This window comes from Chiloscyllium punctatum, chromosome 35 (assembly GCF_047496795.1).
Source record: "Chiloscyllium punctatum isolate Juve2018m chromosome 35, sChiPun1.3, whole genome shotgun sequence".
Taxonomy (NCBI): Eukaryota; Metazoa; Chordata; class Chondrichthyes; order Orectolobiformes; family Hemiscylliidae; genus Chiloscyllium; species Chiloscyllium punctatum.
This window is the reverse complement of record NC_092773.1, coordinates 14,153,503-14,176,969: the sequence shown is the minus strand read 5'-3', so window position 1 is coordinate 14,176,969 and position 23,467 is coordinate 14,153,503. Positions and strand designations below refer to the sequence as shown.

The window sequence follows — 23,467 nt, the reverse complement described above, 5'->3', positions numbered from 1 at the left end:
CCTACCCTTGTTTGTTGTATGAAAATACAATACGTTGCATTTATCCAGATTGGACTCGTTCTGCCATTTTTTAGCCCACTGACATATTTGACCAAAATCCTTTTATAACCCGTCACTGTCTGCTGTGACACCAATTTTAGTGTCATCCACAAACCTACTACCCATGTCTTCTGAATTCTCATCCAAATCATTAACATAAGTGACAAACAAAAGAGGACCCAGAACTGATCTCTGCAGAACATCGCTGGTGACAGGCCTCCAGTCCAAAAAGCAACCCTCCACTATAACCTTCTGTTTCGTAGAGTCATAGAGATGTACAGCACGGAAATAGACCCTTCGGTCCAACTCATCCATGCCGACCAGGTATCCCAACCTAATCTACTCCCATTTGCCAGACTTGGCTGATATACCTCGAAACCCTTCCAGATGCCTTTTCATTGTTGCAAATGTGCCAGTCTCCACCACTTCCTCTAGCAGCCCATTCCACACACGCACCACCCTCTTTGTGAAAAAGGTGCCCCTTATGTCCCTTTTATATCTTTTCCCTCACACCCTAACGTATGCTGTCTAGTTCTGGACTCCCCCACCCCAGGGAAAAGACTGTCTATTTATCCTATCCACGCCCCTCATGATTTTATAAACCTCTATGAGATCACCCCTCAGCCTTCAATGCTCCAGGGAAAACAGCCCTAGCCTATTCAGCCTCTCCCTATAGCTCAAATCCTCCAAGTCTGGCAACATCCTTGTCAATCTTTTCTGAACCCTTTCAAATTTCACAACATCCTTCCGATAGGAAGGAGACCAGAATTGCATGCAATATTCCAAAAGTGGCCTAACCAATGTCCTGTACAGCTGCAACATGACCTCTGAACTCCTATACTCAATACTCTGACCAATAAAGGAAAGCATACCAAACGCCTTCTTCACTATCCTATTTACCTGTAACTCCACTTTCAAGGAGCTATAAACCTGCACTCCAAGGTCACTTTCTTCAGCCACATTCCCGAGGACTCCCTACCATTAAGTGTATAAGTCCTGCTAAGATTTGCTTTCCCAAAATGCAGTACCTTGCATTTATCTGAATTAAACTCCATCTGCCACTTCTCAGCCCGTTGGCCCATCTGATCAAGATCCTATTGTAATCTGAGGTGACCTTCTTCCATGTCCACTACACCTCCAATTTTGGTGTCATCTGCAAACTTCCTAACTATACCTCTTATGCTCACATCCAAATCATTTATATAAATGATGAAAAGTGGTATACCCAGCACTGTTCCTTGTGGCACTCCACTGGTCACAGATCTCCAGCCTGAAAAACAACCCTCCACCACCACCTCTGTCTTCTACCTTTGAGCCAGTTCTGTATCCAAATGGTAGTTCTCCCTGTATTCCATGAGATCTAACCTTTCAAATCAGTCTCCCATGGGGAACCTTATTGACGCCTTACTGAAGTCCATATAGATCACGTCTCCCGCTCTGCCCTCATCAATCCTCTTTGTTACTTTTTCAAAAAACTCAATCAAGTTTGTGAGACATGATTTCCCTCGCACAAAGCCATGTCAATAATTCTAATCAGCCCTTGCCGTTTGAAATACATGTACATCCTGTCCCTCAGGATTCCCTAGGAGAAAGTGAGGACTGCAGATGCTGGAGATCAGAGCTGAAAAATGTGTTGCTGGAAGAGCGCAGCAGGTCAGGCAGCATCCAAGGAGCAGGAGAATCGACGTTTCGGGCATAAGCCCTTCTTCAGGAAGAAGAAGGGCTTATGCCCGAAACGTTGATTCTTCTGCTCCTTGGATGCTGCCTGACTTGCTGCGCTTTTCCATCAACATATTTTTCACCTCAGGATTCCCTCCAACAACTTGCCCACCACCAGTGTCAGGCTCACTGGTCTATAGTTCCCTGGCTTGTCCTTAGTACCCTTCTTAAACAGTGGCACCACGTTAGCCAATTGCCAGTCTTCTGGCACCTCACCTGGGTCTATCGATGATACAAATATCTCAGCAAGGGGCCTGACAATCACTTCCCTAGCTTCTCACAGAGGTCTAGGGTACACCTGATCAGGTCCTGGGGATTTATCCACCTTTATGCATTTCAAGACATTCAGCACCTCCTCCTCAATGGACGGGTTTTAATATGGCGCCATCTATTTCCCCACATTCCACATCTTCCATGTCCTTCTCCACAGTAAGTCGTTCAGTATCTCCCCCATCTCCTGTGGCTTCACACAAACGCTGCTATACAGATCTTTGAGGAGCCCTATTCGCTCCCTAGTTACCCCTTTGACCTTAATGTATTTGTAAAAACCCTTTGGATTCTCCTTAACTATATTTGCCAAAGCTATCTCATGTCCCCTTTTTGCCCTCCTGATTGATCTCTTAAGTATACCCCTACTACCTTTATACACTTCTAAGGATTCACTCAATCTTTCCTGTGTATTTCTGACATATACTTCTTTTTTCTCAACCAAACCCTCAAGTTCTCCAGTCATCCAGCATTCCTTACACCTACCAGCCCTTCCTTTCATCCGAACAGGAATATACTGTCTCTGGACTTTCGTTATCTCATTTCTGAAGATTTCCCATTTTCCAGCCGTCCCTTTACCTGCAGATATCTGTCCCCAGTCAGCTTTTGAAAGTTCTTGCCAAATATCATCAAAATTAGCCTTGTCCACTTTAGAACTTCAACTGTTCGATCTGTTCTATCCTTTTCCATCACTATTTGAAAGCTAATAGAATTATGGTCACTTGCCCCAAAGTACTTCTCCACTGTCACCTCAGTCACCTGCCCAACCTTATTTCCCAAGAGTTGGTCACGTTTTGCACCTTCTCTAGTTGGTACATCTACATACTAACTCAGAAAATTTTCTTGTACACTCTTAACAAAATCTTCTCCACCTAAACTCTTAACATTATGGCAGTCCCAGTCTATGTTTGGAAAGTTAATGTCCCCTACTGTAACCACCCTATTATTCTTACAGATAACTGAAATCTCCTTACAAATTTGTTTCTCAATTTCCCGCTGACTATTAGGGGACTACTAAGGTGATCATCCTTTTCTTATTTCTCAGTTCCACTCAAATAACCTCCCTGGATGTACTTCTGGGAATATCCTCCCTCAGTACAGATGAAATGCTGTCCCTTATCAAAAACCCCACTCCCCCATCTCTCTTGCCTCCCTTTCTATCCTTCCGATAGCATTTGTATCTTGGAACATGAAGCTACCAGTCCTGTCCATCCCTGAACCATGTTTCTGTAATTGCTATGATATCCCACTCCCACATTCCTAACCATGCTCTAAGTTCACCTGCCTTCCCTGCTAGGCCTCTTGCATTGAAATAAATGCATTTTAATTTATCAGTCCTACCTTGTTCTCTGCTTTGTTCCTGCCTTCCCTGATTGTTTGACTTGTTCCCTTTCCCAACTGTAACAGTCTTCGATTGATCTCTTTCTTCACTATCTCCCTGGGTCACCCCCCCAAACCCTCTGCCACCCCCAGCCTTACGAGTTTAAATTCTCCCGAGCAACTCTTGCAAATCTCTCTGCCAATATATTAGTCCCCTTCAAAGTCAGGTCCAATCCATCCTTCTTGTACAGGTCACTTCTACCCCAAAAGAGATTCCAATGATCCAAAAATATAAATCCATCTCCCATACATCTCTTCAGCTACATATTCATTTGCTGTATCCTCGTACTTCTACCCTCACTAGCTCGGAGCACCGGGAGTAATCCAGATATTACTACCCTGGAGGATTCCTTTTTAAGCTCCTGCCTAACTTTCTATATTCTCCCTTCAGAATCTCAACCTTTCCCTTCCTATGTTGTTGGTACTGATATGTACAATGACCTCCTGCTGGTCCCTCTCCCCTTTGAGAACATTCTGCACCCTCTCTGAGACATCTTTGATCTGAGCACCAGGGAGGCAACACACCACTCTGATTTCTCATTGCCTCTAACTGTCACTACAACTGATCCATTCGACATGATAGTATCGCAACCAATGACATTTATTGCAGATATAATCCTCAGTCACCCTTAAACTCCCCTAAAACTCCCACATCTGCCAAGAAGAGCATGTCACTCTCCTAAAGGCCATTTTTCTCCTTCCAATCGACAGACCTAGAAAATAACATCACCCTATTGCTCTATAAAACACTGGTCCAGCCTAACTTATACTTATGGCTTATATTTTAAAAAAATTAATCAAGAGACAGATCCCAATAAAACACATATAATCAAGAAAGAACCCATTGTACTCACTATAGTAGATTTGCAGCAAGGCTATATACTTAAACTATTTAATTATCTGTTTCTATGCTGTGACCTCTCCCAAACAGGTTCCTCCAAGATCAGTTGTGAATTTCTCTGTTTGTTAAGTTTTCCTAGACACACTCCGATGTCCAGCGATACATGAATTCAAACAGCAAAGGCAGTAACTTTGCAAATTCACTGCTGTGTCAGTTAGCAGTGTGGGTTTCGTTCTCTCTCTCCCTTTCAGACCATATGCTTGCTGCCTTTGTCTGTCTTTCTCCCTTTTAAAAGTGCTGTTGGTTTGACTTTTTTTCAGAGTTCCAAAACAATTGCAACAGTAATTGCTGCTCCTGGAATTCGAGGAAATCACTGCCAACATCTAAAATACCTCAAAAAAGAAACACCCTGTTATAGCCAGAAATTTTTCCCATCCTCCATCTTCGATTACCTAGAATGTTCAATTAAGCCAATTATGTATCCAATTGGCAAGCTCACCCTGAATATAGGTTAACAAAATATCTCAGGACAAGCTACAGGTTTGAGCTACAGGGAGAGGCTGAATAGGCTGGGGTTGTTTTCCCTGGAGGGTTAGAAGCTGAGGAGGGTTAGAAGCTGAGGGGTAACCTTCTAGAGATTTATAAAATCATGAGGGGCATGGATAGGGTGAATAGATAAGATCATTTCCCTGGGTTGAGGGAGTTCGGAACCAGAGGGCATAGGTTTAGGGTGAGAGGGAAAGATTTGAAAGAGACCGAAGGGACAGTTAACCTTTTCATGCAGCGGGTGATGCATGTCTAGAATGAGCTGCCAGAGGAAGTGGTGGAGGCTGGTACAATTACAACATTTAAAAGGCATCTGGATAGTATATGAATAAGATGGGTTTAGAGGGATATGGGCCAAGTGCTGGCAAATGGGACTAGGTTAATTTAGGATATCTGGTTGGCATGGACGAGTTGGACTGAAGGGTCTGTTTCCGTGTTGTACATCTTTATGACTCTAAGTAAGGATCCCAAATGTGGGGAACTCCATCAGAGACCTTCCTCCAGCCCAAAAAATTCCATTGGCCGCTGTTCTGTTTCCTATAAAGTAACCAATTTTGTATCCATTTTGCCACAGTCTCTTTTATTCCACGAGAGGTAGTTATTCTGACAAGTGTGCTGTGTAGCATTGTCTCAAATGCCTTTTGTGAGTCCATATATATCATATCAGCAGCAATTGTCTCATTGACCCTTTCTGTTACCTCCTCAAAGAACTCCAGCAAGTTCATGAAAAACAATTTACTCTTAACAAATCCATGACGACTATTCGTAAACTACCTATTTTTTTCCATGTGCAAGAATTAGAGTCATAGAGATGTACAGCATGGAAACAGACCCTTCGGTCCAACCCGTCCATGCTGACCAGATATCCCAACCCAAACTAGTCCCACCTGCCAGCACCCGGCCCATATCCCTTCAAACCCTTCCTATTCATAAACTCTTCCAGGTGCCTTTTAAATGTTGCAATTTGTAACAGCCTCCACCATTTCCTCTGGCAGCTCATTCCATACATGTACCAACCTCTGCATGAAAAAGTTGTCCCTTCGGTCTCTTTTATATCTTTCCCCTCTCACCCTAAACCTATGCCCTCTCATTCTGGACTCCCCCATTCCTGGGAAAGGACTTTGTTTATTTAATATATCCATGCCTCTCATGATTTTATAAACCTCTATAAGGTCACCCCTCAGCCTCCGACGGTCCAGGGAAAACAGCCCTCGCCTATTCAACCTCTCCCTATAGCTCAAATCCTCCAACCCTGGCAACACCCTTGTAAATCTTTATGAATCCTTTCAAGTATCACAACATCTTTCTGACAGGAAGGAGACCAGAATTGCATGCAGTATTCCAACAATGGCTTCACCAATATCCTGTACAGCTGCAACACGACCTCTGAATTCTTGTACTCAATACTCTGACCAATAAAGGAAAGCGTACCAAACACCTTCTTCACTATCCTATCTACGTGTGACTCCACTTTCAAAGAGCTATGAACCTGCACTCCAAGGTCTCTTTGTTCAGCAACACTCCTGAGGACTTTACCATTAAGTGTATAAATCATTATTTATTGGAGCGTCTGCACCACTGAAATCAAACTGGCTGGACTGTAATTGCGCAACTTATTCTTACTACCTTTTTGAATAAGGTCGTAACATCTGCAAATCTCCAGTCCCCTGGTGTCTCCCCTAATTCGAAGGAAAATTGAAATATTGTGATGAGTGCCCTTGTAATTTCCTCTGTGACTGCCTTCAATGTCCTTGGATGCGTTTCATTCGGTACTGGTGCATTATCAAGTTTAATTATCAATAGCCTATCCAACATTTGCACCTTATCAATTTTGAACCCTTTGAATGATAAAACCTCTTCCTATGTCACCATGGCTGATGTGGCATCTACTTCCTTGATCAAGGCAGATGCAAAATATCAACATAACTCTCAGTCTTGCCTCTTACCCCCATCTGTAAATCCATTCTTTGGCCCTGAATCAGACCCATTGCTCCTTTTACTATCTTTTACAATTGATATGCCTGCAGAAAAATTTGGGATTTTCCTTTCTGTTGGCTGCCACTGTTTTCTCATAATCACTCTTGTTATGTCAAGATCCTGGGTGATGTTCCTCAAACCATTGTGCTTTCAGACAGGATACACCAAATCAGGTGAGGGAAGGATGAAATAGCTCCCCTTCTTTATTCAACCATCCATGGCTGATTGCAATAGGGTTAACTTCAAGTTAAGTGAAAAGTAAAAATTAAAATTTTATCATTTGTTGATAAAATGAACTTAAACTTTTAAAGGAGCAAATTTAGCCTGGCTTTATTGACTTAACAAAGACCGAGTTTATTATTTCTGAAACATGAAGAAAATTCAGAATGCAATACAGATACACATAGGTCATAAATAAGAGGTGAGTGCAAAATGCTAAAAGTGAAAAAGGTTGTACTGATCATTTCTGAATTGAACATAACATACAGATAAGATGATGTTGCAGCCTTATTGGTTGCATTAGTTGTGTTGACTGGCAGTTGAACAGATGAGTTTTGAGATTCTCTTTTTCGTAGATTGATGGAAATTTGTTTGTCTGGATTCCCTTTTAATTTATTTCGCAACACTCAGAACGAGAAAGCATTTTCATTAACCTGCAACACAGGGAGACCAGGAGAAAGCTTTATGACATGACCTTCACAGCAGTCCAATGCTCAAATACAGGCTGGTGTATAAAACAGCATTCAGTTCCACTTGTCCATTCCAGCATAGTTGAAAATGCCTTTAAAACCCCTGCCGTTATGTATTCTTCAACGGGAAAACCACAAAATGTATTTACAGTTTGGGATATCATCAGTACTCAGTGGCTTGCTACTAAGCAGAGATTTTTTTTTTAATTCCCTGCAGTCTGGAAACAGGCCCTTCGGCCCAACAAGTCCACACTGACCCTCCGAAGAGTAACCCGCCGACTCCCATTTCCCTCTGACTAATGTACCTTTTAGCGTAGCCAATTCACCTGACCTGCACATCTGTGGGAGGAAACCCACACAGACACAGGAACAATGTGCAAACTCCACACAGACAGTCACCCAAGGCTGGAATTGAACCTGGGACCCTGGTGCTGTGAGGCAGCAGTGTTAACCACTGAGTCACCGTGCCACCCCTTAAAGTCTTGCATTTATGATTAGATTACTATTGTGTGGAAATAGGCCCTTCAGCCCAACAAGTCCACACCTTGTAAGCTACAATCCATTTTTTAATGTTTCTTGCTAATTTACTTTCCTAGGGAAGCAGGAGGCTGGAAGAACACAGCAAGCCAGGCAGCATCAGGAGGTGGAGATGTTAATGTTTTGGGTATAACACATCTTCATGACTGGGGATGGGTGTAAGGGGAGCTGTAGATAAAGGGGAGGAGGGTGTGGGGGAGGGTTATGGATGGGGAGAGGGGCAGAGTGGGTGGGGCAGTGATAGGTAAACACAGGTAGAGGGTACGGCCTGGTTGGTCAATGGGAGAAATGAAACCGGTTGGTAGCTGGAAGGAAGGGTCAGTTAGAGGAATGGAAGGGAGGGGGAGCAGTTGGAAAGGGAGTCGGGATGGGAAGTAAAGTAATTTGAAATTTGAGAACTCAATGTTGAGTCCTCCAGACAGTCCCAGCTGGAAGATGAGGTGTTGTTACTCAAATTTGCAGTTTGATTTGTTGTTGCAATGGAGACCAAGGATGGTCATGTTGGAAAGGGAGTGGGACAGGGATTTAAAATGGGAGGTGACTGGATGTCAGGTTGGCCCCTACGGGCCTGGCTGAGGGTTCGGCAAAGCGTGCCCTGAGTTTACTTTTGGTCTCACCGATGTAGAGAAGACCACATCGGGAACACCAGATACAGTAAACTAAGTTAGAGGACAGACAGGTGAACCTCTGTCCCATTTGGAAGGACTGTTTGAGGCCCTGGATGGAGATGAGGTATGTGGTGTGCTGTGTTTGCATCTTTTATAGTTGCAGGGAAGGTACCGGGAAGAATTCGGGGGGGTTGGGGAGGGTGGTTTGGTGGGGAGACTGGCACAAACCAAGGATTGGTGAAGGCAGAGAGGAGTTGAGGGGAAGATGTTCTTGGTGGTGGGGTCTTGACCATCCTCCGTCTCCTCCATTGCCACAGCAATTCAGACCACAAATGCAGGAACAACACCTCATCTTCTGGCTGGGCAGCCCTCAGCCGGAGGACTCAACATTGATGTCATTAGATTAGATTATCTACAGTGTGGAAACAGGCCATGCAGCTCAACAAGTCCACACCAACCTTCCGAACAGTAACGAACCCAAACCCATTTCCTTCTGACTAATGCACCTAACACTATGGGCAATTCACCTAACCTGCATATCTTTGGACTGTGGGAGAAAATCAGACCACCTGGTGTACACAGACACAGAGAGAATGTGTGAACTCCAACAGACAGTGTGGAGACGGGAATTGAACTTGGGTCCCTGTCACCGTGAGGCAGCAATGCTAACCACTGAGCCACCATGCAGCCCCTTGAGTTCTCCAATTCCAAATAACCTCCCTTCCCATCCCCCAACTCCCTTTTCAGTTCCTCTCCCCACTTCCATTCCTCTAAGCGACCTTTCCTTTCAGCTACCAACCGGTTTCATTTCTCCCATTAACCAATCAGGTCGTACCCTCTACCTGTGTTCACCGATCACTGCCCCACCACTTCTCCCCATCCATAACCCTCCCCCACCCCCACACCCTCCCCACCTTTATCTGCAACTTCCCTTACACCCACCCCTACTCCTGAATACGGGTTACACCTGAGATGTTGACTTCTCAACCTCCTGATGCTGCCTGGCTCTGCTATGTTCTTCCAGCCTTTTGCTTGTCTACATTGCATTCCAGCATCTGCAGTTTTTTGTCTCCAACTAAATTTACTTTCTGAAGCAATTTTCTCTTTTTTAGCTTTCAGTCATCTGGTATTGGTTCCAAAGAACATAAGTTTTCGCTGCTGTGTGTGCCGCAATTTTAATCAAAAACCCTCTCACTATTTTTGTTATCCACAGGTGATTCATCCTTCTCTTCAAAGTCTTCTTTTAGACCAGAATAATTTTTTGCTGAGCAACGTGAAATGTCTATATGAATGTCTGTCACTGTTCCTGTACTGACAGTCAGTCTCAGCCCTTTGTCTATTTTCTTACCTCACTTCAGATAACTCTTTTCGTACTTCTGTAATTGCTCTTTTTTAAATTGAGGAGACTGGTTTTGAGACTGAAGTTGCTCTCCCTTAAACTGAATTATTTGAATTTATACCTTGTTTTCTTCACAGTGCTGTTATGAAGGGACTTCCAGGATTTTAAGCCACTGTCAGTGAAGGAACAGCTCCAATTTCGAAGTGTGTGAATTGGATGGGAATTTGCAGGTGGTAGTTTCCATGTATTTGCTGACCATGTCCTTCTAGGAGTTTGGAGGGGCCAGCAAAGGAGCACAGCAGAATTGTTGCAGTGCATGTTTGACAGTAGTGGAGGAAGTGATTGTTGAAGGACAATTAAGTGAATTGCTTTGTTTTGAATGCTTTTAATCTCCTTGAGTATTATAGCTGCACTCATCCAGGCAGGTGAATATTCCATCACATTCCTGATGTGTACCTCATAAATGGTGGTCAGGCTTGATTTGTGAGAAGTTAAGTTACTTGCTCTATAATTCTCAGTGTCTTATCTGCTCTGCAAATAGGGTTCGGAATTTGTATAGAAATAATATGCAAAGACATAGGAAAAAGCAAGAGATTGGCACTGGGTAGTGATGGTCATTTGAAGAGGCGGTGCAGACACGATAATTCTCCTTTTGCACCTGAGATGGCTGTGGTGCTGCTCTCATATCCACAGTGTCCATGTGGCTAGTTCAGTTAAAATAGTGATGGAAAAGGATAGACCAGATCTAAAAGTTGAATTTATAAATTGGAGAAAGGCTCATTTTGACGGTATGAGGCAAGAACTTTCAAAAGCTAATTGGGGGCAAATATTCGCAGGTGAAGGGATGGCTGGAAATTGGGAAGCCTTCAGAAATGAGGTAACGAGAATCCAGAGAAAGTATATTTCCGTTAGGATAAAGGAAAGGCTGGTAGGTATAGGGAGTGCTGGATGACTAAAGAAATTGAGGGTTTGATTAAGAAAAAGAAGGAAGCGGATGTAAGGTCTAGACAGGTAGATCGAGTGAATCCTTAGAAGAGTGTCAAGGCAGTGGGAGTATACTTAAGAGGGAAATCAAGAGGGCAAAAAGGGGACATAAGATAGCTTTGGCAAATAGAATTAAGGAGAATACAAAGAGTTTTTACAAATATATTAAGAACAAAAGAGTAACTAGGGAGAGTATAGGGCACCTCAAAGGTCAGCAAGGTGGCCTTTGTGTGGAGCTGCAGAAAATGGGGGAGATACTAAATGAGCATTTTTTATCAGCATTTACTGTGGAAAAGGACATGGAAGATACAGAATGTCGGGAAATAGATGGTGACATCTTGAAAAATGTCCATTTAACAAAGGAGGAAGTGCTGGATGTCTTGAAATGCATAAAAGTGGATAAATCCCCAGTACCTGATCAGGTGTACCCTCAAACTCTGTGGGAAGCAAAGGAAGTGATTGCTGGGCCTCTTGCTGAGATATTTGTATCATCAATAGTGAGGTTCTGGAAGACTGAAAGTTGGCTAATGTGGTGCCACTGTTTAAGAAGGGTGGTAAGAACAAGCCAGGGAACTATATACCGGTGAGCCTGACCTCAGTGGTGGGCAAGTTGTTGGAGGGAATCCTGAGGGACAGGATGTACATGTATTTTGAAAGACAAGGACTGATTAGGAATAGTCAACATGGCTTTGTGCGTGGGAAATCATGTCTCACAAACTTGATTGAGTTTCTTGAAGAAGTAACAAAGAGGATTGATGAGGGCAGATGTGATCTATATGGACTTCAGGAAGGCATTTTACAAGGTCCCCCATGGGAGACTGGTTAGCAAGGTTTGCTCTCATGGAATACAGGGAGAACTAGCCATTTGGATACAGAACTGGCTCAAAGGTTGGGGGTGGAGGGGTGTTTTTCAGACTGGAGGCCTGTGACCAGTGGAGTGCCACAAGGATCAGTGCTGGGTCTACTACTTTTCATCATTTATATACATGATTTGGATGCAAGCATAAGAGATGTATTTAGTAAGTTTGCAGACAACATCAAAATTGGAAGTTTAGTGGACAGCGAAGAAGGTTACCTCAGATTACAACAGGATCTTGATCAGATGGGCCAATGGGCTGAGAAGTGGCAGATGGAGTTTAATTCAGATAAATGCGAGGTGCTGCATTTTCAGGAATGCAAATGTTAGCAGGACCTATACACTTAATGGGAAGGCCCTAGAGAGTGTTGCTGAACAAAGAGACCTTGGAGTGCAGGTTCATAGCTCTTTGAAAGTGGAGTTGCATGTAGATAGGATAGTGAAGAAGGTGTTGGTATGCTTTCCTTTATTGGTCAGAGTATTGAGTACAGGAGTTGGGAGGTCATGTTGCGGCTGTACAGGACATTGGTTTGGCCACTGTTGGAATGATGCATGCAATTCTGGTCTCCTTTCTATTGGAATGATGTTGTGAAACTTGAAAGGGTTCAGAAAAGATTTACAAGGATGTTGCCAGGGTTGGAGGATTTGAGCTATAGGGTGAGGTTGAATAGGCTAGGGCAGTTTTCCCTGGAGCGTCGGAGGCTGAGGGGTGACCTCATAGAGGTTTACAAAATTATGAGGGGCATGGATAAAGGATAAATAGACAAAGTCTTTTTCCTGGGGTTGGGGAGTCCAGAATTAGAGGGCATAGGTTTAGGGTGAGAGGGGAAAGATATAAAAGAGACCTAAGGGGCAACTTTTTCACGCAGAGGGTGGAATGTATATGAAATGAACTGCCAGAGAAAGTGGTGGAGGCTGGTACAATTGCAACATTTAAAAGGTATTTGGATGGGTTTGGAGGGATATGGGCCAGATGCTGGCAGGTGGGACTCGATTGGGTTGGGATATCTGGTTGGCATGGACGGGTTGGACCAAAGGGTCTGTTTCTCCTAAATGATAATCCTTGATGTTGATCGTTGAGTATTCAGTGATGTCACTGTCAGTGAATGTCAGAGGGTAATCACTAGATTCTCTTTTGTTGAAGATTGTAATTTTGTAGCATGAATGTGACTTGCCAATTATGAGTTCAACCCTGAATATTGTTTAGATCTTGCTACATACAGACACAGACTGTCACACCAAGCCTAGATGTCGTACAGGCCTCGCTACATTTGGAGATTTCAACATCTCAGGAGGCCTAAATGGTGCTGATCATTATACAATCATCAAACATACTCACCTTTGATGTTATAATGGAAGAAAGATCACCAATGAAGCAGCTGAAGACGGTAGGACTAAGGACATTTCCATGAGGAACTCTTGGAGAGATATCTTGGAGCTGAGATGACCAACCTCCAACAACCACAACCATTTTCCTTTATGCTAAATATGACTGCACCCAGCTGACAGTTTTCCCTGATTCCCATTTAATCTAGTTGTGCTAGCATTCCTTAATGTCATCCTTGGTCAAATTTTGCTTTGATGTTAAGAGCAGTTGGTGCAAGGCTGTGTGAATTAAGTAGGACTAACAAAATGCAAATAGAGCACCAGTGAGCAAGCTATTCTTCAGCAAATTCCAGTTGATGTCATTGTTAATGACTCTTTCCATTACTTTGTTGATAACAAAGAGTAAACTGACCTGCTGTTCATTGGCCAGGTTGGAAATTTCCTGCGCTTTGTGGACAGGAAATGTCTTGGCAATTTTCCACATCATCTTCCATCATCTGCTGGAGTGGATTCAAACACATATCCCCAGAATATTGTCCTGCATAGGTCTCCTTTGTTGTGGCTTCATCACATTAATATCTAATTTCCCCAAACCTGTTCCACAACAAAAGACATTTATAAATTGTTTTTTTTTCAGAACTCATTCCTCTGAACCAAGGCAAAGCTCTTTATGGAAAGTGTAAGTCTGGAAAGTTTAAATGTGATTTCAACTGAATAAAAAATTTTGAATTGAAATCTGCAATTGAAAAGCATGAGAAACGAAGCACCCCCTCTTGCGTCACCAACCAGCAGGGAAGGCACTGAGCAGAGTAGCTGGAACAGTTGAGTGGTCCTCCCTGGAGAAATGGATGTATTTTGCAGAAGGTGGCCTTGTGAACAGAAAGATCACACAGACAAATAAGATTCTTCCATCAAGTGTGAATCACAGGCTTAACTGTTGTTAACACCAACTGTGTCTTCAATGTCGAAAAAATAAACTGCTGTGCTCTTCCAGCACCACTAATCCAGAATCTGGTTTCCAGCATCTGCAGTCATTGTTTTTACCTCGAAAAACTAAACTGTCCAGTTGATGAGCAGCTCTAATAATTTTACATATTCCTCAAAGGAATATATGTCCCCAAACTTAAACTTACTCACAGTGTTCCCCATTTGTCTTGCCCAGCCAATACAGGTATCTGCTCTGAATCTTCCTGACAGGGCAAAACCAGAAACATTGCCAACTACACTGAAAGCCTCTTGACATTTTTCAGAAAGCAAACTTAAGCACTTGTAGCAACATAAACAGAAACAATAATAAATTCTTGCATTATTGGATTCCAGCAACTAATGCACTCAGAGGAGCTTATGTTCAGGCTTTTAAACTCCAAGCTGTAGACTATCTTCTTAAGATCTGTGCTGGGGACTTGAAACAGCACCTCTGTCCTTAACATATAAAATATGTGAGAGAGAGGAAAACAATACAACTGAACTTTGCTGTGTGAAATATTAATTCTTGGGATTGAGGAGAATCTCAAAAATTCAAAAGAATAGTCCTCATGGGAATTCAGAGTCTGGAAGTCAACATGTTCCCCTCATGTGCAAATTAGGATTTCCTTGTGGGTTTTTCATCAACATGATGAAAACAGTTTCTGATGCAGCCACAAACGAGGGTAATCCTTTTTTTTCCCCCTAAATTTGTCACCAGAAACCTGAGTCATAGCAATCTCTTGACGTTGTGTCCAAACTGATGTGTTTTCCTGATGGGAGGAGGAAACGAGACATGTCATGATGGGCGAAGTGAACAAAGTGCTGGGAAGGGGGTGGGAACGTTTGTTCGGGGCGGAATGATGGTAGCGGCCGTGAGTGCGGGGGCGGAGGCTTGTGAGGGACGGACAGGAAGCGGGTTGTTGTGAGGAGAAGATGGATCCAGTTCACAGGTAACAGCGGCCGAATCGCGTCCAGGGGGGACTTTTCAAAAGCGGTTCAGACCTACCTCCCGGACACCATTTCTTGTTGTGTATATTAGATGTTGTTTCTGGATTAGTGGTGCTGGAAGAGCACAGCGGTTCAGGCAGCATCCGAGGAGCTTAGAAATCGACGTTTCGGGCACAAGCCCTTCATCAGGAATAAAGGTGTTTGTTGGGTCTAACCTGTTAGTTTGTGGGTGTGTGACAGCTTCTGGTTTGTGAATGGTCCTCCTTTTTCGGGTCCTGGATCGAACACCTCCTCCCCCGAGACAGTTCAAGGCCAAGGTTCAGGCTGAAATTCCAATGCCGCACTTTGGGGGAAATGAAGACGGTAAATGCCACTGTTGCCCCCCCGGAATCCTTCTGTACGAAATGGCTGCTTTTGGATCTTTATCCAGGATCACTTTGGCCTTAACTCCCCACCCCTCACCAATGGCTCTCCACACACACACACACACACACACAGTGGCCTTTTCCCCTCCTTGTGGAGGGGAGATGCCAGACGCGCTTGCACGTCGCACAGGTCTGCGTTTTTCTTTGCAAATCTCTCGGTCTGTCTTTGTGGTCCTCACAGTGCCCTTATCTCGTTCTAGTTGTTGACAAACTGTGTTATGATGCCTTCGCGGAACAACGCCGCTGCTGGGGGCTCCAGCAGTAAAGTGAAGTATTCCAAGCTTGCAAACAGCGACGAAGGTTACATCGACCTGCAGGTTAGTTCCTGACACCGATTCTTGAGTATTATCCATTGAAGTAATCGTAAGCTCCTTTTCTGTACATTATACACATGGTTTATATCCCCTTAAAACTCTGACTGGCCAGCAATAGATTTGACAGAAACACTTTTGACTCTGTTCCTGAGGAGTACTGCTGGTTTGTTGTTTGATTGATGGGAAAGCAGTTGATCTTGATGAGAGACATATTGTGCCTTTCTGATGCACATTTAAATAATAGTCAGCCTTGGCTCCAGCTTATTGCACAGTGGCATTTACTCAAGGTGGACATGAGAACTGGGAGGATTTGCCATGCTTTCAGGGCTTGGACAGTTAAGTAGCCTCCCCACACTAGACTGAGCTCACCCATAAGAATGAAAACTTAAATTAAGTGTGGGATGAGTAAGAACTTGAGCAACCGGACCTGCTGGTACTATTGCTGGACAATAATTGCAGAATCTGGATTAGTGGTGCTGGAAGAGCACAACAGTTCAGGCAGCATCCAAGTAGCTTCGAAATCGACGTTTCTGGCAAAAGCCCCGAAACGTCGATTTCGAAGCTACTTGGATGCTGCCTGAACTGCTGTGCTCTTCCAGTACCACTAATCCAGAATCTGGTTTCCAGAATCTGCAGTCGTTGTTTTTACCTCAATAATTGCAGAATGTTTTGGGGACCTGTGTTTGAATCCCATCGTGACAGATGATGGAATTTGAATTCACTAAAATATCTGGAGTTAAGAATGTACTGAAGATGATGAAATCATTGTCGATTATCAGGAAATCTCATCTGATTCACTCATATCAGGGAAGGAAATCTGCCAATCTCATGTTTAGTCTACACATGACTCCAGAGCCATAGCAATATGATTGACTCTCAACTGCCCTCTGAAATGGACTAGCAAGCCATTCAGTTTGATCAATCACTACAAAGTCTCAACAAGGACATGAAACCAGATGACCACCAGACAAGAATTTGGGCACCAGAAACAATAATAGCAAAAACAGCTGTGTTGACTCGGCAGAATCCTCCTTCCTAACATGTAGAGGCTTGTGCCAAAGTTTGGAGAGCAGTCTCACAGACTAGTCAGACTCATATTTGACAGAGAGTGTCATATTTGACAGACAGTGTACTGGACACAGCCACCTCCATCAATGTCCCCAGATATATCCTGTCCTACTGGCAGAACAGACCCAGTAGAACTGGCTGGAGATGGGTGGGAAGGACTTGACCTGGGAGCCCAGTTTAAACATGGGCTCAGAAACCTCCTACTGATGGAGCTGGTCCATCTGAAAAGGGACAGATCATTAGAACCATAAAAAATAGGAGCATAATTAGGCCATTCAGGCCATCAAGTTTCTCAATCTCATTGTCCTGCCTACTCATCACAACCCTTGATCCCCTGACCAATCAAGAATCTATCCAGAAATGTCTTAAATACACTCAGTGACTTGGCTTCCACAGCCTTCTGTGGCAATGAGTTCCACAGACTCACCACATTCTGGCTGAGAAAATTCCTTCTCATCTCAGTTGTTGTTGGGAAAAATAAATCTTGGCTGAATCGGTTAAAACAATATAGTCAGGAGACAAGACCTTGAGCAATTAACGAGCTTTATCATGGCTATGGGGAATATATCTTCGTTCAGAACAAAGTCCGACGTATTCCAATGAAATACACAATGTTACAAGTGACATCGTAAAATACAAGCCCACTGCCCATTAGTAACGTAACCTGGGCTAGTCGTAAGGTTCCCATACATTGTCCGAACCTACATTTCTAAATGTCTACAAAACTGAATATGATCTTATACTGTAGGTTCAGCTCGGCTGGGACAACCGATCAGGGTCAGAGAGAAATAAAACATCATTCTTTGAAATGGCGCTGTCTAATGGCACTGAGGAGCAGAGACAGCCTGTCACTGCAAGATCAGGCTATCAAAACAGAATTCCTCAGCCAGGGCTCAGACAGTACTATGACTAGCAGGCTAAAATCTTGCTGCAGTTTTGTCAATTTTGGTCAAATTCTTCCACAGTTGTAAAGAGTTGTTCCTTCATTCTGAGACTGTGCCTTCAGGTCTCAGTGTCTGCTCAGCCATTCCATCAAGACCTGTCAGTGTCCTGTAAGTTTCAATGAGTTTCCCGTCCCCATCTTTCTAAATTCCATCGAGTACGCGGGTAGAGTCCTCGACTGCTCTTCATATGACAAGCCCTTCATCCCTGGGATCATTCTTGTAAACCTCTTCTGGGTCTGCTCAACTCCAGTACATCCTTCCATAGATATGGGGCCCATAATAGCTCTCAATGTTCCAAATGCAGTCTGAAAACAACCAGATACAGCCTCAGTAGTTCATCTCTGCTCTTGTATTCTTGCACTCGAGCAATGAATGTAATTGTCAATTTAACCTGCATGTTAATCTGAAGAGAATCCTGAATCCCAAGTCCCTTTATGCTTCAGATTTCCAAAGCCTTTCCCATTTAGAAAATAGTCCATGCCTCTCTTCATCTGACCAAAGTACGTAACCTCATAGTTTCCCACACTGTATTCCAAATACCACGTTCGTGCCCACTATGTTAACCTAGCTGAATCCTTCTGCAGCCTCTCCACTTTCTCAGTACAATGTGTCATTTCAGCTATCTTTATATCATCTGCAAACCTCGCAACAATGCTCTCAATTCCTTTGTCCAGATTATTAATGTATAACGTGAACAGATGTGGTCAAAACATTGACTCCTATGGAAATTCACTTGTCACCACCTACCATCCTGAAAAAAGTTTTATCCTCACTTTGCCTTCTGCCAGTCAGCCAATCCTTTGTCCATGCCAGTACTTTGCCGTGACACCATGTGCTCTCAGCTTATTTAGCAGCCTTCTGAGCACCACTTGTCAAAGGCCTTCTGCAAATCCAAACAGATCACATCTCCCAGCTCTCTTTTGTGTAAATTGCTCATTACCATCTCAAAGTATTCCAACAAATGTGTCCGGTCTAACCTCCGCTGGACGAAGCTCAGCACATCCATGCACTCTGCAAACTCACCCGAGTTCAAATGAAATGTCCTATAATTTCCTGTCTTTTGTTTCCATCACTTGTTAAATAGGGGTGTTACATTAGCCATTTGATTGTTCTCTGGGATCCTCCCTGTCTCCAGTGATTCCTGAAAGATCACCACCAATGCCTCCACAATTTCCTCAGCTGCCTTCTTGAGAACTCTTGGGTATTGTCCATCTGCTGGTGATTTATTCACCTTCAGACTTTTCAGCCTCCCCAGCACCTTCTCCTTAGTCATGGCCACTGCACTTCTTTCTGCCCCCTGACATTTTTGACGTTCTGGTCTGCTACTGGTGTCTTCCAATGTGCCTCCTTTTCCAGTGCTTCAGTGTCAAGTCTTAGCTTTTGAGACGTCTAAAAAAAATCGGTATGTTCTTCTATATTATGAGCTAGCTTACCTTCATATTTCATCATCTCCCCACTTATTGCTTTTATTGTTATACTCCGCTGGTTTTCTTAAACTTCCCAATCCTCTGGCTTTCCACTCATTTTCACCATATTGTAAACTTTTACTTTTATGCTGTTCCTGACTTTGCTTGACAGCGTCATTGTATCGTTGCTAGACTGGGTCTGTGGAAGTTGCACCTTCACCAATTTGCAGGCTGCAGATGTGTCTGTTCATGACGGTATTGGTAAGAGTGACAGTAACAGTCCTTTTGGAGACCAAGTCCTGCCTTCTTATTGAAAATATCCTCCATTGTGTTGTGTGGCACTCTGACCATGTTAAATGGGGCAGACTTCCAACAGATTTAGCAACTCAAAATGAGGCATCTGTCAGGCACTGTGGGCCATCAATAGCAGTAAAATCGGGCACCAGCACAATCGACAGTCTCTTGGGCCAACATATCCCCACTCAACCATTCCCATCAAACCAGGGCATCAACTCTGGCTCAATGGAGAGTGCAGGAGAACATGCTAGGAGCAGCATCAGGCATAGCAAGAAATGAAATGTCAACTTGGTGAAGCTACCAAACAGATGACTTGCATGCCAAACACCAGAACCAGCAACTGATAGAACTAAGCACTCCCACAACCATCACATCAGATCGAAGCTCTGCAGTCGTCCACATCCAGTCATGAATGGTGGTGGACAACTAAAGAAAACAAAAGAATGAATCATTTGCAACAATCTTCAGTCAGATATGTTAAGTCCATGATCCAGCTCACTCTCCTCCAGTGGTCCTGGGCATCACAGATGCCAGTCTTCAGCTATTTCAGTTCACACTACATAATATTAAGAAACGGGTGGAGGTACTGTAAAGGCTATGGGTCCTGACAATAGGTCCAGAACCTGCCACACCTTTGGCCAAGCTGTTCCAGGACAGCTACAACATTGGCATTGACCTGACAATGTGCCAAATTGCCCAGGTATGTCTAGTGCACAAAGCAGGAGAAATCTAATCTGGCCAGCCATTGCCCCAGCAGTCTCCTCTTGATGATAAGTAAAGTGATGGAAGGTGTCATGAACAGTGCTATTGAGCAGCACCTGCTCAACCACAACCTGCTTACTGACAGTTTGGGTTTTGCCAGGGCCACTCCGCCTCTGAGCTCATGACATCCTTGATTCAGAAATGGACAGAAGAGCTGAGGTGAGAATGACAGCCCTTGACAGGTCACCTGCACTCGAGAGAGAGTTTGTCATCAAGGAGCACAAGCAAAGCTGGAGTAAATGGGAATTGGGAAAGTCTCCAGTGGTTGGAGTCATATCTGGTACATAGATAGTTGTGCTGGTTAGAGGTCAGTCATCTGAGCCCCAGAACATCTCTGCAATAGTTCCACGCGATAGTGTCATAGGCCCAGTAATCTTCAACTGCTTCATCGATGACCTTTCTTCCATCATGATGTCAGAAGTGGGTATGTTTGTGTGATAATTGGACAATGTTCAGCACCATTTGTGGCTCCTCAGATCCTGAAGCAGTCCAAGTTGCATTTGAACATAGCCTGAACAAAATTTAGGTTGCACAGATAAGTGACAAGTGAGATTTATGCCACACAAATGCCAGGCAATAACGTTGTCCAATAATGCACAACCTGGTCACCACCCCTTGACATTCAACCTTGGTGTCACCATCACTGAATCCCCGATAAGCAATCAGATATCAACTCCATTATTGACTGGAAACTCGACTGGACTTGCTGTATGAATACAGTGGCTACAGGAGCAGGTCAGCGGCTAGAAATTTTACAGTGGTTAACTCCCGTCGTGATTCCCCAAGGCCTCGCCATTAGTCAGGTGTGTGACAGAATACTCCCACTTAGCTGGATGTGTCCAGGGCACTACTTAACAATACTCAAGAAGCTTGACGCCACCCAAGACAAACTAGCCCACTTGCTTGGCAGCACATTTGTAAGCATCCACTCCCTTAACCACCGACACTCAGTTGCGTACGATACACAAAATACGTTGCAGAAATTCTCTACAGATCCTGACACAGACCCTTCCAAACCAAACCCGCCCCCCTCCCAATACTCATCTCGAAGAACTAGGACAGCAGGTAAACAGGAATATGACCATCTGCAAGATCCCTTCAAGCCACCTACACTTGGAAATATATTCCTGATCTTTCACTGTTACTGAGTCAAAATCCTGAAATTGCGGCTACCTACAGCACATGTATTGCACTGCCTCAAGAAGGCAGGTCATCACCACCTTTTTGAGGGTAACTAGTAAATGCTGGCCCAGCCAGTGACGGTCACAGTTCCCGTGACACTTAAAAGCAAACAGTTGGTGCCCTCATAAGAGAAGGATCTCACAAGATTATAAAAGCAAATATTGAGTCATGATGCAAGAAAGGATGGATTTATTTTGTATCTTTGATGACTTGATGACAATCTCAATGTACATAACAAAACCAATAACATATATTTGAAACACACTCACAGAAAGAGGTTTGTGCGCTATTGGATAATTTATGGTTTGTGAAATGCAATAGCATGCACTTAAGTAGTGCCCTTATTATAGAATTCATCCAAAGTGATCAACGAATTTTAATTATTTATTTTATCCTTCCCGCAGTTTAAGAAACTTCCAACAAAAGTTCCATACAAAGCAATTGCACTTGCAATCATCTTGTTTGTGATTGGCTCATTGCTGATTACTATTGGTGCTCTGCTGCTGACTGGGTACATCAACAGTTCGGTGAGTAACATGTTTGTTATGCCATCCATTTTCGATTTGTGTCCAGAATAAAATTGCTAATTGCAGAATTAAAAGCAGCTTTGTCTTTGAAACATTGCACAGTCAGAACATGAATTATTGGAGATTGTCTGTCTGTCTGTCTGTCTGTCTATTCAATTTTAGTAGGTTACTTTAAAACAACAACCAGAGACTTTAATTGTAATCATTATGGGTTGGATTTGAAATCAGAGCCTTCCAGTTCAGAGAACACCATCCGCCTCAGTGAAGAAATCCTCTATTCTACTGGACAGGAAGTGCCTTTGCTTTTACAAAAAGAAAATCAGTGATTCCATTTTTTTGTCTTCCAGTATAGTGACACAACCTGGCCAGTGCTGATCATCGGAATCCTGGTTTTCCTTCCTGGCTTTTACCATCTTCGGATTGCATACTATGCCTCAAGAGGATACAGAGGCTACTCCTATGATGACATCCCAGACTTTGATGACTGAACACTGTTCTCTTCCTTTGACTAACAGATGTATGCAGTCTGCTCCAAGGCTGTTTGTAATGAATAGTATTCGACAGCACTCTTTCCTAATGGCTCAACTGCACCAAATGGAATTCCAGCTGTGTAACAATAATGTGGTTTACAAGGGCCAGGTTCATTCTCCTGCTAATCATATCTATATTTGAGACTTTGACTGTCAATACTTCAAAATCTCAATTTTTAATGGGTTTTCCAAGTTGTTCCTTCATCCAGAAAAATGTTTGTTACCAATATGGTGATCATGGACTGGTGAGTTTCTGCTGGAGCAGGCAGGCTCCCAACTAGAATTAAGTTTGTGCAGCATCAGCACTGCAACATGGGGCACCAGCCCAAGAATCTGAAATCACACCCCATCAGTATGACCGTTAGCAAGAAGATACTACATTGTTTCTCCAACATCAGTAAAATCTATTGAAACTGTTGAGCCAGACTTTTATTCATTTGTTCCAAGTAAATGGGACAGGGTACTTCAAACACAGGTGTTTCCTCAGAATGTCATAAATATCCAATAAAGTAGGAATAAGTTACATTTAAGCATTGAACCCAATCTTCGCTTCATAAGATATTTTCTTTTTCCTTAAGGTCTGCATTATATTCCACTGAATTGCATTGTAAACGCCATTGTCATACGCATGGGTTTTGTCCCCCTGCTGATCCTCACTCCGGGTTTGTACTGTGCCGGGTTCACACTTGATGCAAACTCAGATTTGCAACTCTCTGCCTGGTTTGGTCAGGGAGGCAAGGAATTATGAAGAGTTGAGCAATCATTGACTGCCTAGTTTTTGCCTTTGTACCTTGAGGTCCTTGTGTGAGACACATTGCAGAACCCAGTGACATTTTGGGAACAATTTGGATGTTAATGTTAACCTGGTCATGGTCCAGCAGTTCACCCTGCTGCCTTTGTGGCAATGATTCTCCATGAAAGGGGCACAACATTGCACATGATTTGCTTGATTTGGACTGCAGGCTGACTTCCGAGTCTTGTTGTGTTGCA

General features: G+C 43.5%; 1 protein-coding gene across 1 annotated transcript; it reads left to right on the top strand.

Moving 5' to 3' along the window:
* The first annotated feature begins 14,923 nt into the window (after positions 1-14,923).
* Positions 14,924-22,895, top strand: tmem230b (transmembrane protein 230b). Its single transcript, XM_072553997.1, has 4 exons — positions 14,924-15,024; positions 15,648-15,764; positions 21,825-21,947; positions 22,295-22,895. The coding sequence occupies exons 2-4, from the start codon at positions 15,666-15,668 to the stop codon at positions 22,433-22,435; spliced, it is 363 nt and encodes a 120-aa protein (XP_072410098.1). The 5' UTR covers positions 14,924-15,024; positions 15,648-15,665; the 3' UTR covers positions 22,436-22,895.
* Positions 22,896-23,467: the final 572 nt, after the last annotated feature.